At 35.8% G+C, this 21961-nt stretch overlaps 1 protein-coding gene across 4 annotated transcripts; it reads right to left on the bottom strand.

The window, feature by feature from the left end:
- Positions 1-2885: 2885 nt before the first annotated feature.
- Positions 2886-21610, bottom strand: LOC128996456 (1-acylglycerol-3-phosphate O-acyltransferase ABHD5-like). Of its 4 annotated transcripts, XM_054421795.1 has the most exons (9): positions 21434-21610; positions 19860-19961; positions 17217-17296; positions 15135-15341; positions 14052-14226; positions 10128-10285; positions 9542-9659; positions 8859-9048; positions 2886-5782 (listed from the first exon to the last, which is right to left on the bottom strand). In XM_054421795.1, the coding sequence occupies exons 2-9, from the start codon at positions 19958-19960 to the stop codon at positions 5528-5530; spliced, it is 1284 nt and encodes a 427-aa protein (XP_054277770.1). In that variant the 5' UTR covers position 19961; positions 21434-21610; the 3' UTR covers positions 2886-5527. The 4 variants fall into 4 exon arrangements, with proteins under 4 accessions (XP_054277770.1, XP_054277774.1, XP_054277772.1 ...); XM_054421799.1 differs by lacking the exons at positions 19860-19961; positions 21434-21610 and adding an exon at positions 19371-19393; XM_054421797.1 differs by lacking the exons at positions 19860-19961; positions 21434-21610 and adding an exon at positions 19239-19379.
- Between the last annotated feature and the right edge of the window lie 351 nt (positions 21611-21961).

Genomic DNA, 21961 nt, shown 5'->3' with positions numbered 1-21961 from the left:
CTTAAGGTCATCAGGCTCGCCGGCTGCCGGAGCAGACCCTTCGGAAAGAGGGTTGCCCCTCAATCCTAACCAGGGATTCCGGCTGCTTGTTTAAGCGTCACTCCACCTGGGTTCCACTAGGTCGGAACCTAGAGGTCCATAGTAGAGCGCCCCGACGCATTTAGTGCAAGCAACACTCGGGACCTATCTAATCCCTGACAGGCAGAACCCGCCATCGATAGCCAGGAGGAAGGGGACCATCAGCACGCTGACGGGGGGAACCCCAACCTCCCATTTACACCGCTGCCCGATCGAGGCCTTACCCATTGCTGGGAAACCAGAGATAACCAGAGCGATAGATCCCCAGATACCCCTGGCGGGCTCGGACCCAGCACCCGATCTACTTCGTTTGCCCGTCAGACCCAACATCACTGCCAGGCCATCAGGGTTTCCCAAAAGGAGGCAGGTATAGAAGTGGGACCCACCCGGATGAACCTATCCACCAGAGGTGGCGACACCCTTGACTCAATTGAGGTTCCGGGAAGAACCCCCCACACTCAAGATAACCATACCGTCCGTGCTCAGAGACAGGGATTGGTTTGCATAAGTACCTACAAACCGTTGCCCTCACACTGCGGAAAGTTACGTTGCCCTTGAGTGTCCCCGTGAGCTGCGGGTACTTGCCCGTTTTCACCTCCAGGAAAGGTTACTTCCAAAGTCGAGGATTTGCCCACTGAATGCTGGTCGCACACAACAAGCAGGCCGAAGCCCAAAGAACCACAGACACAGGTAGGTTAGAGATTATGATGTACTTCCATCTCTCCTAGAGCTAAACCCCTCCATCCTGGATAAAGGAATGTCACTGGGACCCGATGCCCAGTCGACCATGTCTGTGGCCAACTTGAAAATGCCGATACCAACACGGAGCATTTACCTCCCCTCTGGGGGCTAGGCATTTCACCTCCCAGGACGAGGCTACTTCCAAAGTCGAGGATATGCCTCACAAAATGTCAGTCGTACACGACAGGTAGGACTCAGTCACAACCACAAGCTACAGGCAGGTGAAAGATCTATGAACTTAATCAACACTAGCAGAGCTGAACACCCCCACCACCCTGAATGGAGGGAATGTCACTGGGTACTCTCACTTTGGGTAAACCCAAAGAGGCTGGCTTGTCCAGTCGTCCATAGCTTGTGGTCTACCTGAAGTGCCGGTTCCAACACCGGGCAATTACCTCCCCTCTGGGAGAGCTAGGGTCCGCGTGGTCGCCCAGGCCACGAACCCACGCAAGCGTGAGCCCCCTGCGGTTCAAAAAATTACAGTGAATGGAGGAGTCGCGTACTCTACGTACATAATCGCGTTTCTACTACCCTTAATCATTAGTAATGACATTGAACTTGTTAATACAGCATGCCAGATAGATGTGATGTGCCTGGATGCAAGAATAATTACGAAAGCTCCATTAAAAATTAATAATACATACAGTGTTCTAAGATTCTAAGTGATCCGCCCCGTAAGCAACAATAGCTTCCTGATATTCTTCGGTCAAATTAGACATCTTAAAACAATTCTCGTTTTTGTGTGAAACATTTTCACGAATATGAACTTAGATTTGTAAAAAATTGTAAGAATAAGACAATGATTTGTGTAAATATAGACGCGAGAAGCAAGTTTTAGGTATGACAATGCCGTACTATTTCCTTATTTATTTGTCTATCTTATTGATAAAAGCTGTTGTTAAGTGATTAAAATAACTTAAATAACTAGCACTTCGAAGAAATAAACCGGAGTTTCTGTTAAGTAGGCCTACTAGTAAAAAATATCTACTACACCATCTAACAATAAAAGCATCATAGTCTCCGACTCCAGTCTGAATGTTGATCAACATTTTTATTACATCGATGTGATAAAACAATTCTATTAATATTGTGGAAAGCCATATGGAGGCCTAGCTTCTGAAATCGTTTACAAAATGAAAAACGTTTTGCTTAGTAATTATTCAAAGAAAATAAATTATTTATAGTCAGTATGCCTTCAAAATGAAAACTTCAAATGTTGTTGTTGCTAACTAATGGTTCTCTCAAGTAGACTAAAACATTACTCCTATTGAAAAATGATTTTATTTGAACAAATTGTTAGATGTTAGTCTCTACAAATTCCAAATTCTCTACAAATATTAAAGCGGCAATAAGTTAGTCCTACTGTATTACCATTCTTGGTATAGAAGCTATATTTTGTAAAATTTAAGCCCAAAAAAAAATTTAAAATTTAAATTTAAAATTATTAAATTTAATTTAAAATTTAAGTCTAGTAGTTTTTACTATGTTGAATAACACACATATATACAGACACCATGAGATTGTTATATAGTAGTATAGATTATCAAATTAACAAAGGAAATATGTAAAGTCCATCTATTTCCACATTTATCGTACTTACAATACATCATTTATCATTTCTCATTTATTTCATTTCTCATTTATGTTTGGTTTATTAATGCAACCAAAAACATTATTTTTGTATTTTAGTTTTAGACATATTGAGGTATGTTGCAGTTTTTCACTAAATAAAAAACCTAGATTCGAATTTGTCTATTTTACCATACCCTAAAATCCACTAAAATATGTAATTTAAATACTTTCATTCATTGATACAGAGCAGCAATACTCTCATTGATGTTTATAGCCTAGCACGAGTGCCAGACCCAGACGGCGGGTGAGTGCGGCGTTGGCAGTTCGAACGTCGCGGCCTTGTATTAGAGGTGGCTGTGGTAGCAGTCATTACACATTTGTTACATTTAAAAATAAAGAGAATAATTGAATAATATAATTACCAGGAATATATAAGAACACAAGATAGAATAAATATCACATTTATTCAATTGTATAACACTATCAGTTAAATAAAAAACACAAAACTATAAGCTCTTGGTTCAACAACAAAATCTTAAATTCAAAACTAAACACGCTTCTAACTAATCCTTTATAACTTTCCATGCAACAATGCAATATCGGATTTTGTACTTTTCAACAGTGATGAATATAACGCAAGTTGGTTCTTGATGTGTCCATCAGAAAACCTCATAATCTAAAGAAAGCTATATTGTAATGTATTAACACTTTGTGGACACAAGTCAATCATAGAGTTTCATATTTGTAACACGATGAAACTATGTTCTTACCTAACCTAACCAACATATATTTGTATAGGGAAAATAACAAAACTAATTTAGTAATAGAATAGAATCCGCCAAAATTCCATTTGCTCTCTATTCTTATACTATAAAATTCCGTTGTGCAACTCAAACTACCTATAAGGTGGTTTACTTTAGGAAAATAGGTGTTATCTAGTGCCAAGAGTTACAAACACAAAATATGGTACAAGTGTATTACTAAACGTATTGCTTTTTAATTGATGTGATATGTCATTTAACACATAGATAGGATTTACCCTTTTTATTTTTTTAAGATATAGTATACTCTTATGAATACGTATTGAAAGTTGTACTGGGGTGTGACCTGATTGGTACCAAAATATCAATAAATATTATTTTTAAATTGATGTAGATAGTCAATAAACCACCATTGCATGAAGAAGATTATAACATACAAATCCTTCTCACTCTATTCAATTCTCTTGTTAAAACCCAATAATAACTGTGTCCTATCTTTTGAAAATGCAAAAAAAAATCATTATTTTTTTTATACGATATACATAATGGTTTTTGACATTTATTTTTGGCTCGTTATGTAAACCTATAGTTATAATATCATAGGCCTATTTTAATAAAAAAATTTAGTTGCATGGCACACTATTTCCATTCTTTCACTAAATACTACACATCTCAGGACATTTTTTGACAAGGTCTTACAAATGAATATGATTCATAAAAGAATCACATAATCACCAAACAATGTTGTTTGATAGTCAAAACCTATAAAATGCCCAACTTTATAGGTATAGGTAATAGTAAAGAATTGCCGAAAGGTAAATGATAAATACATGATTCCTAAAGATAATAAACGCAAATCTGGCTGCCTACTAATGATTATTAAAATGCTAATCATATGCAAAAATACTACTAGTATGTGCTGGCTTGATGAGAGTTCAGTTTTATCATTCAATCATGCAAAGTACAGTTGTTCATTGCAGTAAAATTAATAGTTTACCTGAAGTGTAAATAGTTACAATCAATTTGTCAGAAGGAAGGAGTGCTATCAATCCAAATTTTAAAAAATATTTTAAGTGTCCACTACAAATTTATTGACTATTGAAAATAAATTCTCCAATGACTTCTTGTGAAATAACAAATCTTTCAGCTAATCTCTCACTTATTTTGTTTCAGATTGTCAAATGTTTATATTTATTTAATATTCTTGAAACTAATACTAAGTCTAATAAAGGCGGTTTTAGGGGAAGAAACCTATCCCCTCCACTTGACCCTTACCTTTAAAAATATACATTAAATACAAAAAATTGGTGGGGGTGAATTACTCTCAAACCACCTAAAAATAGTGAACAAAATATAAGAGTGTAGTTTACTGGCCAATTATTTAATTGAATTGAATTTATGCTTTAGGTTTTAGAACACATAAGAAAATTGCATTGAATAAGTCTGGCTAAATTTTACAGTGTAATGCAAGTATTTGTATTTGCAACTTAAAGCTTTATTCTAAGTCCAAGCTTAGTTTTTTTTAGATTAAATTTAAATTGTTTTGTACATACAATAAAGTACCTGATGAGTTTTGGGGAGCTTAATTTTGATAAAATCTGGACTCGACAAGTTTGCAGCTCACAAAATTTTATAAGAGAACTCGACTTATAAATTCATTACTCACACACCCCGAGATAGTTAACGACAAATTTAAAAAAAGGACAGAATTTACAAAAAAATAATGAATCTAAGCCCTCAGCATGTCAATAAATCTACAACATAATATAGTGTACTAACACACTTAAAGTTCCGAAGCAATTACATTTTTTAACTTAATATTTAGAAAAAGAAGTAAGACAAATAATCATTTTAAAAACACAGGTTTTATTGTGCGCTTCTTAAATACACTAATAATTTTTCCTTGCATTTCTTACTTCTTCTTATATCTAAGAAACATCACAACTACAGATGAAAGACTTAAAGCAATTATTGACATTTTGTTTCCAAAATTGATCTTGACCCAAGTTCAAACAATATATATTGTCTCTTGTTATCATCAACAAATATTTTATCAAGGAAACAATGATACTCTGTCCCAACTCTTTGTATTAGGCCATGGGAACATTTTTCAATCATTCCAAGATGGTTATAACTATTACTAACACAACAAATCTTACCAAATCAGTAATCATTTTTCTAAAAGCATAAAATTGTTGAATTTTTTATTTGGTAAACATAATAATAAATTAAACCTTTTAATTAATGTGCAAGCTGTTGGGCGGACAACAACTAACAATGCAAACAATAAATAAACTTCTAATACTTATAAACACTTTTTTATCACAATTTAAAAACTTGCATAGAAAATTATATCTATTTACCAAGTATCAACTTCAACTGAGTTTTTCTTTCCTTTCAACTGTATCGTCAACGGAGTTCCCACTCGGCAAACTCCTCGTTGGACTAAAATCTTGCACTTTGTCTTCACTCTTCTGTTTCTTTAAAGCAAGACCCTCGTCTGGTTGTGAACTAGCTACGTTGTCTTCAGTGTCACTACAATCGTCCGCAAACTGACAAATTTCATTCACCGTTTCATTGAAAACTTCGCTTTTGTCTGCATAAACGTGGTGACCAGCTCCCATGATGGTCTGAAAATAATTTTAAGTACAAATTTCTGTTGAATGTTTGATAGGAAAATTAAAAATTTTTAGAACAATTAACATTCAAGTGTTTTTAAGAGAAAAATACCATTAAAGATATGTCGCTGCTATGGTTGTATTGTGACTCAACTTATGGGCTCGGGAATATCTATTCTACTGTGAGCAGTTCAAACAGGGACTCAGGGCCGGATTTAGCATTTTGGCGCCACTAGGCCCAAATAATTTTCCGCCCCTTAGTCTGGTCACAGTTACTTTCCTTCAAACCTTTATTAAGGCCCGGTTTCCCCAAAATGGTGTAAACTACGTTTATAATAAACTAGTTTATTTTTAAACTCCGTTTAAAATGTGTGTTCGGTTTCTCCAACATTTTACTGGCTTCGTTTAAGATAAACGGCAATTCGAGCGGTTGGCAATCCTGAATGTGTATTTGTAAGGAATTTTCGGTGGGCTTTGGGCTAGTGTTTCCTATAACCACCACAGCGCTACGCTACAACTCAGTAGAGCAGACAGCAATGTGCGAATGCAGCTAGAATAACATCACTGTTTAAGGTTATGTTATCAAGTTATTATAAGTTGTTGTCAAATTCAGATTCATTCCATTTATTGAAATGGTCAATTCTGTCCCTTATTTTAGTAGGCCCTCTTGTTCTAGGTAGACTACTAAAGTGTCATAATCTTCATCTTCTACTTCTTCGGAAATGTGTATTAACTCTTCCGTTTGAGGGGGTAAATAAGTTACTGCAATTAATTAATAGTGGCCTAACTTGAAATAAAATCTAATTTACTAAAAAAAGAACTTAATAAACAATAAATTCAAATATAAATAAAACTTAACTTAAAGCTACCCCTAAACCAAGCCTAATTTCGTCCAAATGAATTCGTAGTTGCTTCAATTATTATTGTTTTAACACCTACTTTTTGTTTTGATTTGAGGTTATGTTACTGTTGTAATTTACTAATTTGAACTTAGTTTATTTTATCCCCAGTGGTTAAACCAAGTCAGGAGGTGGTTTAGTTTGAACTTAGTTACCTAAGCCTAAGTTAGTTAGTTAGTTAGTTGGTACCTAGTTAGTATTGTAGTATTGTAGTTGGTATTGTAGTTAGTAGTTAGGTTGGTGGTTAGTTGGTAGGTAGTTGGTTAGTTAGTTGATACCTAGTTTAAATTTGGGGAAACACAAATCAAAGTTAAACTAAGTTTAAATCGCCGTTTAACTTAAAACTAAGTTTAAATGAGTTGGGGAAACCGGGCCTAAAAGCTATATTGTGCCCATAGGCCTAAGTTAGTTGCTTGAATACCACTCCTCGTCGGAATTTTATCATTTCAAGTTTTTTTTTTTATTTACTTGTTTAGCCTTAACAAAATTCTGTCTTAAACACTTTTAGGAATTTTATGCTTTTAGTAAATGCTCACGTTTGTGGGACTGAAACAAAAATACTCAACCGACCGAGCATTCTTGCAAAAACATGGCCATTGATTCCAATTTCAGGCCCAAAAACATTAACTCCAAACAGTACGTGATACCATAGATTAAACCAACTCCTTTAGTTATAGTTAGTTATAGTGATTTGTCATCATTATGGATTAACTGAAAACAATTCTTGTTAATTTAAACCTAGTTTATCAAAAATAAAACGATCTAATCATAAACAATAGGTCGTCTCCTGGTTATATTACAAGAAATTAAAACACACATCATAGAACTAACCCTTAAATGATAGAAACAAAATTACGTCAAAACTAACGCCCAGTGTCACCCACATGAACTAGACATGAAAAAACTTTGGAATTAACAATGTGATAAGAAGTCAACTTAAGAGTTATATTTAATCTATGGTATGCTTATGGTATTAGGGGAAGTTGTTGACTGATAACAACAAAGGATAGGAGGGGAGGGGAAGGACACGGCGACGGTCAGTCTAGACCTACACCCTGAACCCGCAGCCGCGCCGTGAGTTATATGGCCATACTTTATTCGTTAAAATGTGTGTACGTGTTCGTTTTTGTTATTTGTTAATTTTAACTTGATACTGCAGATTGTTGTAAACTAATCAAAAGATTAGTTAATGACTTTTGTTTTGTGAGGTGAGGGTGGTAAAACAGTGTCTAGCACACATGTGCCCCTAATCACTCCGATCAGTAGCGCCGAGCTAGCAAAGTGGAAATACGATGCGTACCGCTCAGGCGCTCGTCAACATCCCTACAGCCTACCCGTATAACCAATGTTCGTTACCAATGTTGTAATGAAATTGATGCGTAATTCAGAAAAATAGTTAAAATTTTCTAACAATTATTATTTACTATGAACTTGAGAAATAGAATGCTTTATTAGCCAGAGTTTTTTTATCACCTATTTACTTTTATTTTTAGATATTTAAACAAATGTCCTCTCGGCCGTGCGCCCCTTGGGAGCTCGCGCCCATAGGCCGGGCCTATTGGGAAATCCGGCCCTGCAGGGACTATAATGCTCTACAGTAATATGTTCAAACAAGGTCTATAATGTTCTACTGTAATAGGTTCAAACAAGGTCTATAATGTTCTACAGTCATAGGTTCAAACAAGGTCTATAATGTTCTACAGTACAGTAATTAATAGGTGCGAACAAGGTTTATGATGTTCAACTGTAATAGGTTCAAACAAGGTCTATATTAATGTTCTAAAGTAATAGGTTCAAACAAGGTTTATTATGTTCTACTGTAATAGGTTCAAACAAGGTCTATATTAATGTTCTAAAGTAATAGGTTCAAACAAGGTTTATTATGTTCTACTGTAATAGGTTCAAACAAGGTCTATATTAATGTTCTAAAGTAATAGGTTCAAACAAGGTTTATTATGTTCTACTGTAATAGGTTCAAACAAGGTCTATAATGTTTAATTTTTTTTTAATTCTTGTTGTCTAGTATGTTTAAATTATTATTTTTAGGATCCAATGGGGGGCTTTAGCCCCTATACTATACCCCCCCTTCTAGGAACCACCACTGCAGTACGCCCAACACAGATTTATTGTATATGATAACTAAAACTTTAGCAAAGTGGTAGAATCTTCATAAATATCTGCTATGATACCTTGATAGCCGTGTAGCTGGTAGAAGACCTCTCTTTCATGATCATAGTGCCGGCCCTACTGTCCATCCAAGACCGTGAGCCGTACATTATGGTGATGGGGAGATTGTCACTGAACTGTTCTATCCTGTTGACCAGAGGGTTCTTTGCCCATCCAAGGCCAGAGTTGAGGGCATGAAAAGCGCTTTCACCCCTGCAAAACGTCACAAATGTAAATTATCACTTGTGGTCAATAGTTAATTTTATTTCACACAATTATATCAGGCTAGCATAGCCATAGATTTCTATATTTTATATTTATGTAGGGTACCTATTTATATTTTTAATATTTATATAGCCTATTGTAAATATAAAAATATATGTTTAAATTTTTTTAAGATTTTTTTACTCATAAAAATTATAGGCTATATAAGTAAGAAAATTATTCTTATAACTTATAAATAAAAAGGTCATACATTTTGGTTAAGTTTTATTGCTATAAAAATAACATAATAATACTCTTTGTTTCTTTCTAAAACAAATAATATATAGTCTAGTATATCTTAAAAATATTTTTTATTAATTTCATTTTTAATTTTAGTTTTAACGATGCAAAATGCTGAAAAATGTCCTGGCATTTTATCGAATCCAACAGTCGGTTCCAGAGTTAAATAACCATGTAAATAAAAGGGTTGAAACACACTTACGAAGGTCTTTGTGCGTTACACTGGAAAATGTACTGCGATACAGCTTGTGTGTCGCCATCCACAGCAATCGAGAACTTGTTCAACAGATCAGGCCTCATCTTTTCCACCAGTTTTTGACCTGAAACACCATTAATTTAGGGCCGAAGAGATTCCTATTAATGATTTGTTGACAAATCAGCATTTTGTTTTTGACTCTTCTCCTGGCTACTCAGTGAGCCGAATTTGTTAAGTGACAAATAAAATGCTAAGCATCTCAAATTGTCATTGTCACACTCTGGCAGAGTTTTGGTGCTTTTAGAGTGGAAAAAAGGAGAAAACCACCATTTTCGTAAACATAGCTTTTGTGTTTTTTTTTACAAAATTTTATTTGGAATGAGCTAAGCAAAATATTAGTACATCCATTACCAAGACTTATTGTTACAGAGTAGACTGCTCAGATAAACAGGTTAAGCGAATTTCCCATTTTAACATTCTAATGATTTTAAGCATGATGGTGGTAAACTATAAAATGGTTTAGCGAATTTCCCATTTTAACATTCTAATGATTTTAAGCATGATGGTGGTAAACTATAAAATGGTAGCTTACCAAAAGGCCCCGCCACCCTTATGGCCCACAGAGGGTTGAGGGGCTCCAACGTAAACAGCAGGGCCCGGGCCCACCATGGCAGCTTAGAACGCTTGCTCTCCTCAGCGGGGGGACGGGGGGGCAGCCCCCACGGGTCTGCCAATATCAGGTGCTTCACCCTATAAATAACAAAATACTTTATATTTGTTATCAGTAATGATTACAATAACCAATTTAATAGTTAACACGTTCGCTGCTGAAATTGCTGTAATAGACATTGGTATATGCTGAAATATATTTTTTTTTATTTTACTTACCAAACGATGTTATATGGTGAATATCAACTGGAAAAGAGATCCCGATGCTCAAAACATATGTTTCCGCCATTTTGGATGTTTGACGTTCTGGAACGTCGGCAGCTCCTGGGGATGGTGTTCCAAGTTTCAAGACGTTCTGGAACGTTTGTAGCTCCCAGAGACGTATTTTTTCATGGGTCATTGCTTAGCACGATAATTAGTTATACTATATAAAAGGTGTGTGAAAAACTATGTACAACCCCTCCAACCCACCCTAAAGAATACTCAATGGAACAAAAGTGGTTTTATTCAATTCTACAAATAAAAAAAAACTACATTTACACGAATAAAATATTTCTCAAATTCACATTTACACAAATTCAAATTCACATTTACACAAATTCAAATTCACATTTACACTAATTCAAATTCACACGCAAAAAGTAGATAAATATGTCATGTTACACTTCCCAATGTACATTACTGATGAAAGTCGTCGAAGCACTTAGGGACGCAAAATCCCGGGCTGCCTTCGCACTCTAAGCAGTGCCAGGTTACGTCCTTTCTTCTTCCGTTGGAGGAGCAGACCTTGCAGCGCTTCTGCTTTAGCCGTTTGCCATCTGGCTTCAGCTCAGTGATGCGCGTTGGCGTGTGCATCACTGACTTCCTCTTCAGGGGGCGCTCAGGCGGTGCTGTGTCTGGCAGCATTGCGTCGACGACTCTCAGGCGGAAATCGTAGAGGGGCATTTTCTTTCCCCCGGCTGCTACTTCAACTTCATTATACAGATAGTGGGCGTTGGACAGCAGCATCTGTAAGACATGTATAAATATCTTTTTGTACCACCTGATCGTTTTTCGCTCACAGGGGTAGTATGCCATCATTTGATCGGCACGATCCACTCCCTTCATAAAATGATTGTACTGGACGATGGGGAGTGGTTTCGTCCTCTCAAGCCTAACTCTGTTGAGGGAGGTGACCATTTCATTGGTAAATTCAGTGGAAATGTAGGACACAACTCTTTTATCTTTCCACTTACCCACCATGACCCCCTCAGAATACTGGCAAACTGTTTCACCCTTTTTCAGCTTCTTGTTCTTGACTGCAGTTGGATTGTACTTTCTGTCAAGTCTTAGTGTACCTGTACAGTACGTGTTCTTACGCAACAGCGCAGACGCAAGGGAGAAGCTGTTATAGAAATTGTCCAGGAATAAGCTGTGTCCACAGTTCAGCTTGTTTTGCATCAAATGAAGCACTACATTTGCTGCGTGCCCTTTCCCTCCAAAATCATCCAAAACACCACAGTACATAAAGAACTTCACTATCAATCCATGGGGGTCACACAAGGTGTACAGTTTGATTCCGTACTTATGTCTTTTACCCTTGATGTACTGCCTAAAGTATAGGCGCCCACGCCACAAAACCATTGACTCGTCAACACATAGTTTCTTTTGAGGGTAATACACCTGGTTCATTTTGTTGTTGAAGTAGTCCACAAGAAACTGCACTTTGCTGGCACGATTACTTGGATCAGGTCGAACTTCAAAGTTTATGCATCGCATAATGATTAGAAAACGATCCCTGCTCATGAAGGACGAAAAACAAGATTTGAACAGTTTGTTATTTTTCCAATAGTCCTGGATTTTGGGCAACTCAATAACTCCCATATGGATAACTAGAGCAATAAAAATCTTCAGTTCTTCCACAGTTAAGTCTTTGAACTTCGTGATTCTTGATCTTGGGAGGGTCGACGGTCCACAAAATAAACCTAATGCATAGGCGTTTGTGGCCTTTACAATGTTCTCATAAAAAAGGTCGTCCACCAGTAGATTAAAAAAACTCACCGGCGATTTTTCTTCTGGTAATGGCACCAGAAAACCTTCCTCTTTTGTGAAAGGAATTTCTTTCATCCCAATGGCACAATGATTGCTCCAGTTTGGAGGGTTTTCTTCGTAATTTGGGTCCTCGTCTTCAGACACCAAACCAAACTCCAAATCATCCAGATTGTCGTTGTCTGGATCGCCCGGGTCGTCTGGGTCGTCTGGATCCAAGTCCAAGTCACTGTCATCATCCAATGTGCGTGTTCGAATTGGATAAACCACCCCACTGGGACCTGGACGTTGATCCATATTGTACCAAACAAAATAAAATGAAACAACACTCTCCGAAAGGTAAGTTGTACGTCGATAAAAAGTTTTAGGTTACGCCAAAATGGCCTTTCACACCCACAAGTTTATGAACTTCACACGTAAGTTAGGCCTACTAATGAAATGAGTTCAAAACATTATGGTGGTTATGAGTATATAACGAGCAATTAACTTTTCACTAAAACCAAATAAAAACTAACTAACTAACTAACTCAACTTATGTAAATAAACAACTTGGAACAAAATGTAAATAAACATGAAAAACAATGGTTGCGATCAGCGCGCCCTCTGTTGTCAGCTAATTTTTCAACCACCCGTACCCACAATTCAACCACTCGTAGTTACGGAGATTTCCGCAGATACTAGATAGCAGCACTAATCAGGTCAAGAAGATTCCTATTTTATGGTAGCGGCAAACAGCGAAATATTCGGGGGTGCGATTTGCGCGCCATCTGTTGTCAGCTAATTCTTCAACCACCTGGACGTGGTTACGGAGATTACCGTAGATAGCAGCACTAATCAGGTCAATAAGATTACTAATTTTGTTTCTGTAGCGACAAACAGCGAAATATTCGGGTGTAAACAATTTCTCAAAATAGTAACGTGCGTTACGTAAACTTGTTATTTATATATTTATTTGACAAATGTAAAAAAAATGCTATCTAAAAACTGACATTGCAAAAAATGCGGGAAAAGTACGTCCCCACAAGCGGCAACAATATTGTGTGTGTTCCTGATATGCTGTGTTGTCCATAGCAACTTTAATAGAACGTTGCTAGGGAACGTTCCAGAACGTCGCCCGCTCCTGGCGCTCTGTCACGGTGACGTTCCGGAACGTCGGCCGCAGCGAACGTGTTAAAAATTAAATTATACACAGAGAATTAAGAACAGACGGTAAACTTCATGGTAAACTTAAGTGGTGTCTAGCACTAGTGCTCGTGTCTAGGGCAAAGTCCAACACTACACCAGCAGCACCGCTCACCTTCATGTATTACAACGCTCACGTTGGAGGAAATATTTATAATAGTATAAGTAGTATATAATAGAAATAGTATGTATAATAGTGTATATTAGTAATTAGTATTGGGTATGTTGATGTTGTTCTATTGCATTATTTTGTTTACGAATGTTGAGATTTTCAATTTTAAATAGATACAACTACTGTGCTTACATTTCAGCCCAAGCCACACTAATGATAGTATTTTTCATCAAGATTTTGTTTGATATTTACTGGTTTATGGACTCACTGAGATTATTGCAGGTAAAGGAAGAGTTGTAACAATGAATACAGCACTATTATCATCGTTTCCTGTTATCATGGCAAAATTTTGCACATATCTTGCAATTGTCACGATTAAATCGCATGACCGCGACAAAATTAAAGTCATTTCCTAGGGATATTATCATCTTATATCCTGCTTTCGTAGAAAAATGTTGAACATATCCTGCAATCACGAGAACACCACCACCCTTGCAAACAAGTGACAATATAAACCATTCTTACCTCTCAGGGTAGGCTAATGCGTACGCACCAGCCAGAAATCCACCCATACTGTGACCTAACAATATCATCTTGGGCAGTTTCATCTCCCGTCGCCATTCCTCCACTGACTGTACCAGCTGGCGCTCCACCTCCATGGCATCATTGCTGAAGTCTGGTCGAGAGCTGCGGCCGAACCCTGACACAGAATCCCACCTTAAAACTTGTACACGCAAAACTTTTATTTACCTGGTTGAGGTAACAAAAAATACAGATGATAATTAAATGTTTATTGACCAATCAAAAATGGAATGAATTGGACTCACGATATCAGATCAATTCAAATATCTATTAAGTACTCAATATGTGTTATAAGTTTATGACATAAACTTTAATCAGGGAAAAGGGACAAAAAATTAAAACTGATGTATACGGTAGTGAACGTTTTAAATTTTTGATAGTGGTTTACAGCACAACAATGAAACATGTCAATTTAAATTGAAAAAGAAAATAAATAACTTAAGAGATTTTTCTAAAAACATTATGGTTGTTGGTCATGGTCAAACTGATAGACGAGTTATCAGGTGCCAAGTTTACAGTACTTTCCTTACTACCATGTAAACCTGAAATGATAATGATCCATTGCATGTCTAAATCAACAAAAACTTCTTTGGATAGGCGAATTGTAAACTACTAAAATTGTACTATTGTAGGCCTATAAATAACTATGCAAAACATCCAAGCTAGAACAGTTGTAGCTGGTCTATTTTAGGGATTGATCAATTCACATTAGATTTTTTTAACTGCATTCCAAACCCATATGTTATAATTTAGCAATCTAAAACTGGCACTTTGGTATTATACGGAGGCCACCCTTATGTTAGGTTGGGTCATAAATAGAACATATGACTCACTTAATATCATTTGATTAAAAAAGAAACGAGGAAATTCCTACAAAAATATTCATGACTACCCAACCTAACAAAACCGCAGCAGCATGCTGTAAAATATGTGGCCTCCGTATAATAGCAAAGTGACCTAAAACTTTTAAGAGCCTAAATTATAATAAATTGTATGTATTTGGTACGCTAGGATTGTTTGGCTTACCCAGCACATCAATGGCGTAGACTGGTCTGTGAACAGCAAAAGCATCCAAGTTGAGGCACCACAGCCCCACCCCAGCGCCTAGTCCATGCAGCAGCACCAATGGCATCCGTTGAGACTCCGTGTTGAGTGCAATGGTCCATATCTTGTCTGACGTTCCCACCACCGAGCCTATGTCAACGTACCACCCTCGATATGGTGTCTTTAAGTCTGTGGGACACGATACAGTTACTTGGCTTCTAGGTAAAACCATCTGACGCTTATTTTTGACAGATGAAAAATCTCAGGTGCAGATTCAGGAATACAGTAGACTCCCTCTTATCCGAACTCCTCGGGACCGAGGCCAGTTCAGATAATGGGTTTTGGGGTTAAACCGACGTCCCCAAAAATGTGTTAAAACGGACTGTTTACTGAGATATTCGACTTAAATTTAGGAGAGCATTGTATTTAGACACGTGATCACTGGTCTCAAATCTTTCCCACGAGAACAGTCGTTAAAGTACTGCCGACCTAGTCCGGTTAAACCAATGTGCTGATTAAAATTGTCTGGTTAAAGAGTGTATTCCGGTTAAAAGGTGAGTCTACTGGTAAAGGTGAGTCCGGATAAGAGGGAGTCTACTGTACAGGGATGTAGCAATGCAGTCTACAGTTCACATTTGGGACCACTTATACTTTTTGAAAGGTCTCCAGAAGTTTAGAATTCATTTAGATCTTCTACATATAATATTTAACAGTCATGGCTCTTGCACAAATGTCAAGGTTTAAATTAGCCTAAATATGGAGTTCATAAATCATAAGAATTAGTATTCTAATTGTACTCTAGAAATAAGTTTATTATAACTCTTTCCCTTTCCAAACAAATTTTACAGTTTGTTCAACATTTGTAAAAGGAGTAATTGTCAAATTTCAATACCTGGGAAAATAAAATGTAACACTCTTAACTACAGTTGAATTAAATTGAATAATTGTAATTTATTTAGTGTAAATAAATGGTCAATTGCAACAGTAGGTGGGAAACCCCACCCATCAAGGGACCTGCCAACTTCATGGTGTAGATCCTATACCATATAAGCAAGGCCGGATTTAGAGAAAAAGGATCCCTAGGCTCTACTTGTGGTGGGGGCCCTGGGCTTGCTGTTTTTAGGAGTATACAATTCTACATCCCCCTCCAATGAAATAGTGGTCCAGAGATCTCCCCAGGAAAAATGGAAAATTAGGTACCACCTCAAACGATGGACCCACACTGAAAAAAAATGTAAAACTACACACCAATTCAAACTATATTTACGATGATAAAACATGATCAGTGAAATTTTTTAGATTATAATTGTAGCGCAGGCCTCTAGGCCTATATTGTCTATGCTAAAATCCAGTCCTGCATATATTGGGCTTTAAATAAATGATCCTGGCTAAAGTAAAAGCTGATCTTGGTCAGTAACAGAGCTGCACGGATCATCAAACTCCATTATACACTCATCATTCACTCATGTTTGAGATAATATATGCACCTATGGTGTCCCGATCCCAATTGGTTATAATAATAATAAGATGCAAATTTACCACTTAGGCATAAGTTTACTTTACCTTATTACCATGTCTTCATCTTTTACCCAATAAGGGATTGATAATGCAAATCCACTTTGTAATATGACACTTTGTAATATGATGTAAATATGTAGGCCTATATAAAATTAAGGCATTCGATTAAGTTTTTGCTGAAAAATTGTATAATGTACTTATATTTTGCTTTTAGTTTTTAAGATGTCACCTGTTTAGCTGCTTGTGACGAATAAAGAAACTGAAATCTGAATCTGATGGCGTCAGAATTTCGATCAATATATATACTGTATCACAAACCTCATGTTTAGAGATGAATTTTGTAGTTTGTTGTAGCTTTGACTATTAATACCAACAACAAGCTAGTTAATTAATATGACTTTACAGCAACAATGGTCATAGTTCAATAAAATCTAACCCAAACTTTACCACAAATAATGTAGCAATCCAAAAGATAAACAAACCGGTAATTTAGAGATTTTTGTTTAAATAAATAAGTTGACTAATTCAAACAAAACTATAGCTTACAAGAGAGAAGTTTCTTCTCTGCAACTCGAAGAACATTGGCAGACATTGGACACCACCAACTCCAACACCAACTGAGGATACTAAAAAAATAATTATTTATTAACAGCTGATAAAAGGCCTATAAAGATAATGAGGTTATAGAAATGTGTATGCTAACTGCTTATAATAACTTCATCTACACAGAAACATCATGTACCACTTTTTAAATCCTTTCCCGTTAACCATCCAGGTCAAATCTTCAAGATGACTGAACCGTTGGGTTCTAATTGAACTAGTGTCAAAACTGATATATGCCTGATTTAACAGTAAACTTTCAATTACAGTTAGTTCCTAACCTAGGTAAATTTTGAATTATTGTGTTTCTACAATTATAAGATGCTTAACAAAATATTTAATTTGTTTAGACACAAAGTTATTCCGAAATTCAATTCTACCACTAGAACTTTGTTCAGCAAAGAAGCTTTGAGAAACATTGGAATGTCAGTAGTCCTAGCAGGGACTGGTGATTTGGTTGTGCAAAATTTTGAACTTTCGAGGAACAATAAAAGAACTTGGGATAGATCCAGGACAAATCACATGGCAATATCTGGATTAACAACAGGTTTTGTTTGTCATCACTGGTACAAAATTTTAGACAAGAAGTTGCCAGGAAGAACTCCGTCGGTCATTGTTAAAAAGGTAATCGCTGATCAACTCATTTGTTCTCCAATATGTATAACAGTATTTTTTATGACAATCGGATATTTAGAAAACTGTTGCTGGAAGCAATTGAAGAGAGAAATTGTGAACAAAGGTATAAAACTATACATCTTTGAATGCATTACCTGGCCTCCTTTACAAGTAATAAATTTTTATTTTGTACCAGGCAGACATAGAATGTTATATGATAATACAGTATCATTTTTTCATGATATATATTCTTCATTTATCAAGTATGAGGAAGAGGAAGATGATATATGCCCAGAGGACTGTGCAGACAATAAGTGAAACAATAGAAATCATGATTCTTGCATTTCATTGACTTAAATTTTGTACTAGGCTATAGTCTCTTAGTCAATTCTAGAGCTGACTTTTGAATGTTTATGACTTTAAACTAACAATATTAAGTTACTAAAACTACGGAACTAGGTAACAAGACCTGAAATCATAGACATCATTCTATATCTCACTTAATTTATTCATATTAGATGCACCTAAATGCTAATAAAAATTGTGATTTTACTTAAAGAGGTTTTAGTGGGTTTTCTTAAGCCTAACTATCAATAAGTTAACATTCATTTCCAATTTAGTGCTACAGCTACCGGTTTAGCATTAATGCCATCATTCACAGGGCCGCGTTAAGGGTCAGTGGAGCCCTGGGCAAACCCAAGAGCAGCGCCCCCCTTTTTTCCTAGTGCTGGCAGGCGGTGGTTTTGGGGGCACCCAGCGGGCGCCCCAAAACCACAGGCACCCCTGGGCATATGCCCAGTCTGCCCATTTATAAAAGTGGGCCTGATCATTCATAGAATTAGAGAGCTAAGCTAATTAATAAACAATTTTTGAGATTTTATATAGTTGAAAATCCTATTTTAATGTTGAAATTGACAACATGGCAATCATTACCTCAGCACTAGGCTATGTATAAACAGTTGATTGTAGCTTCTTATCGCAAGAAAAAATAACCAACTATGTTAGGCCATGGCCAAACTTGGTTTATCCAGATTTTTTCAAGATTTTAAATGTCATTTTACATATATATATATATATTGATATAAAACCTAAACCTAACTTACACTGTGAAAAATTACATAGGGCTAAGTCCAAAGATATTTAGATCTAGGCCTAGGCTATTTAGGTTTACCAACCTTTGCCGTTGAATGATTATGTCACTGTCCTCAGCAGCCATAGCTCACCGTACACTTAAAACACCAAATCTTAACTAAAATGGTACAAGATCTACAATATCAGTTAGTTAAGTAACACTATGAGCCTAATTTGGTCTACTTTGTAGTCAGTTGCTAGAATGATATATAAGACTCCAACCTGTTTACATAATTGAAGACACTCGATAAACTCCTTGGCATGTCTCACTGTCTGTCAAACTAATAAACAGATAAATGCCGTGTAAAATCGACCCTGAATAAATGACAAGTCATTGCTAAACTCAGAACTAACCTTGAACTCGCCAAGTGACATAATCTTCCTCAAGAAAACAAACAAACAAAAGCATAGCAGACAGGGCAGTAGTGTTGAGATAACAGCTGATGATGTACATCGAAAACAGCCGATATTGAAAGAGCATCTGGTAGAATGGTGGTGAATAGATTACTGTAATACTATATAAAATACACATATCTATAAGTGTTTATATTACTATCCTCTCTTCTCACCGTATTTTCCCTTTTATGATTTGCATAAATAATTGTATCATTAAGTATGCACATGTTTTGTAACCAAAACACAAAGTACTGAGGCACGAAAATTGTTTCACTTTAGGGACGTTGTTGTTAGGGAATTTTTCTTGAATTAAACATTATGCAAGTTTATTTTTCACTAAAGTTTTATTTATAACCCGGGAACCAAAATAAAGCTAGCCCTAGCATTTAAAGTCAACCAATTATAAGATGTACCGGTTTAACATTAAAAGTATATCTTTATACTTACATATTTAGTATGAGAGCATACAGTGGCAACATTATCCTCAGCATCAGCCTCATTGGATAGATCATCAGTGACAAGAGCCGTACAAGAATATGAGCTGCCATTCTGCAATTAATTATATTTAATTAATAATGTTAAAATACGTAAGTTATATGAATATAAAGGTCTGCTTAAACCGATTACATATAACAGCAGATAAAACATACTTGAGGAGTGTTTTATCTATGATAAAAGCATAAATTAGGGCAATTATAGTCACTGAATGTAAATACTGCATATCAAAAACGTGCTTACTTTCTTTGAATTCCATGGTTTCCAACCAATCCAAAATATTATACTATATTCAAATGAAACTAGGTGTACCTCACCTGTGCAACTGACTTAGCACGCATTAACAATTTTAATTTTTCCCGTTCCCATACAAAACGGTGGTATACGGAGGTTTGAGACCACTTATTTTACAGTGCGCTGCGGCGGTTATGTTTAGGTAGGAATATCATAAATAAGTTTGTAGGATTTTCCAAGTTTCGTTATGAATCAAACGTCTTTAAACTTAATAACATATAACGCTAATCAAGAAGTTATTTACTACTGTATAGATATTTCATACAAAATTGGTTTGAAATAAATAAGTGTATTATTAATTTCCTTTAAATTTCCTTTTGAATTTATCATGCCGTCTCAGCCGATAAAATTTCATAAGTTTAGAAATAAAACCAAAGATAAAACAATCCCTTAGACATACTATTAGTGTTGGTTGGTCTATATAATAAAACGTCGTAATAGCATAGACTCAACCAAACTTAAGTTTAATCTATTAGGTATACTGATTCTTATCTTTTAAAACCAAACAAATTCTTCTGTAACTTCAAATTATTCTCCCTCATTTGTGTTAAAATACGTCCATATCAGATTATATTTTAAAAGACGCAAGATTTGGGGGTTCATATCTAACACTTCATTTACAAACTTATTCCAAATTAAATCAGTCAAAGAAGTTATTTCTGACCAATGACCGTGGTAGAAAAGAAAAACATGAAGATCCCCGAGAAGAGTTAAAAATATTAATATCCATAATTATTGACATATCTCTTTATCATTATTAATACCATAAACTTTATGGTATTAATAATGATAAATCTTGAATACCTTATGATACCTTAATACTGTACCTTAATTGGTATAATATTGTAGCATCTTTTAGCTTCGTGGTATAAGGAATGCACGGTTTTTATTACCAGGAATTAAGACATATTTTACTGCCATTTAATTTTCGTAAAGAGTACTCACACTGATTATTTTCTATTACATGATTGGGGACAAACAATAATTAGTCATTTATTCATGTTTATAAGCGAGTCAATCGTACCGGTACGTTTTTTTATATTTAAACAGCTTTGTACTGTATTTTAGTAGTTGAATCAACGTACAATATCGGCTACATTATAATCAATCCAAATCTCAATAAAAGATTAGTGTTTCATTATCTTTTTTTATAAAAATAAAAAATGCATGAGATAGCAAATAAAAGTTGCTTTCCAATCCTTACAAATATAAATGTCATCTCAGTTACTCACCCTTAATCGTCATACAGGAAAAACCCCACTCATAAAAGAGCAAAGTCAAATTGGAGTTAACCTAATATTGTTGATATCCGAATCAAACACAACCAAAGTGAAACTCGTTGAAAATTGCACCTGATCAAATTGGGAGTGCAATTGTACGGGACACACATGTTGTCAAGTGATTGAGGTTATCTTTAGGTTTTGGATCTGGAAATGTAGATTGAGCTGGTGGGAGTGAGATGGAAACTGTACGGGGTTTTCTTATCAGCAAGGCTTTTATCACAAACAAAGTAGTCTGAATAGCCAAAGCTTGACCTTTGGGCTTCAGATTTGGAGTTCTCACGGACTATGACGCACACTTGCGCTTTCTGACGTCCTTATCAGCCATTGTTTGCCGCGGTAGCAAGCAGCCATTTACAGTTACTCCAGATATAATTTTTCCTGTAAATGCAATAGTATTTGTTGAATTTAGAACGGGAATAGTATTGTGTTTTACTATCGTAGCCAGGAGGAAATATGGTGTAGGGCTCTAACTTCTTG

This window comes from Macrosteles quadrilineatus, unplaced genomic scaffold (assembly GCF_028750875.1).
Source record: "Macrosteles quadrilineatus isolate MER2022 unplaced genomic scaffold, UCM_ALF_1.0 Scaffold_6__1_contigs__length_79288215, whole genome shotgun sequence".
NCBI classification, from domain to species: Eukaryota; Metazoa; Arthropoda; class Insecta; order Hemiptera; family Cicadellidae; genus Macrosteles; species Macrosteles quadrilineatus.
This window is presented reverse-complemented; position numbering and strand designations above follow the sequence as displayed.

What these genes read in the sequence shown, in the direction of transcription:
- LOC128996456 (XM_054421795.1), bottom strand. Translation starts at nt 19,960, where the DNA reads ATGGCAGCTCATATTCTTGTACGGCTCTTGTCACTGATGATCTATCCA. An exon ending in AAGGGTGGCGGGGCCTTTTG is followed by an intron (nt 9,660 to 10,127) that starts GTAAGCTACCAT and finishes ATGGTGTTTCAG; the next exon opens with GTCAAAAACTGGTGGAAAAG. An exon ending in TGTAACGCACAAAGACCTTC is followed by an intron (nt 9,049 to 9,541) that starts GTAAGTGTGTTT and finishes GACGTTTTGCAG; the next exon opens with GGGTGAAAGCGCTTTTCATG.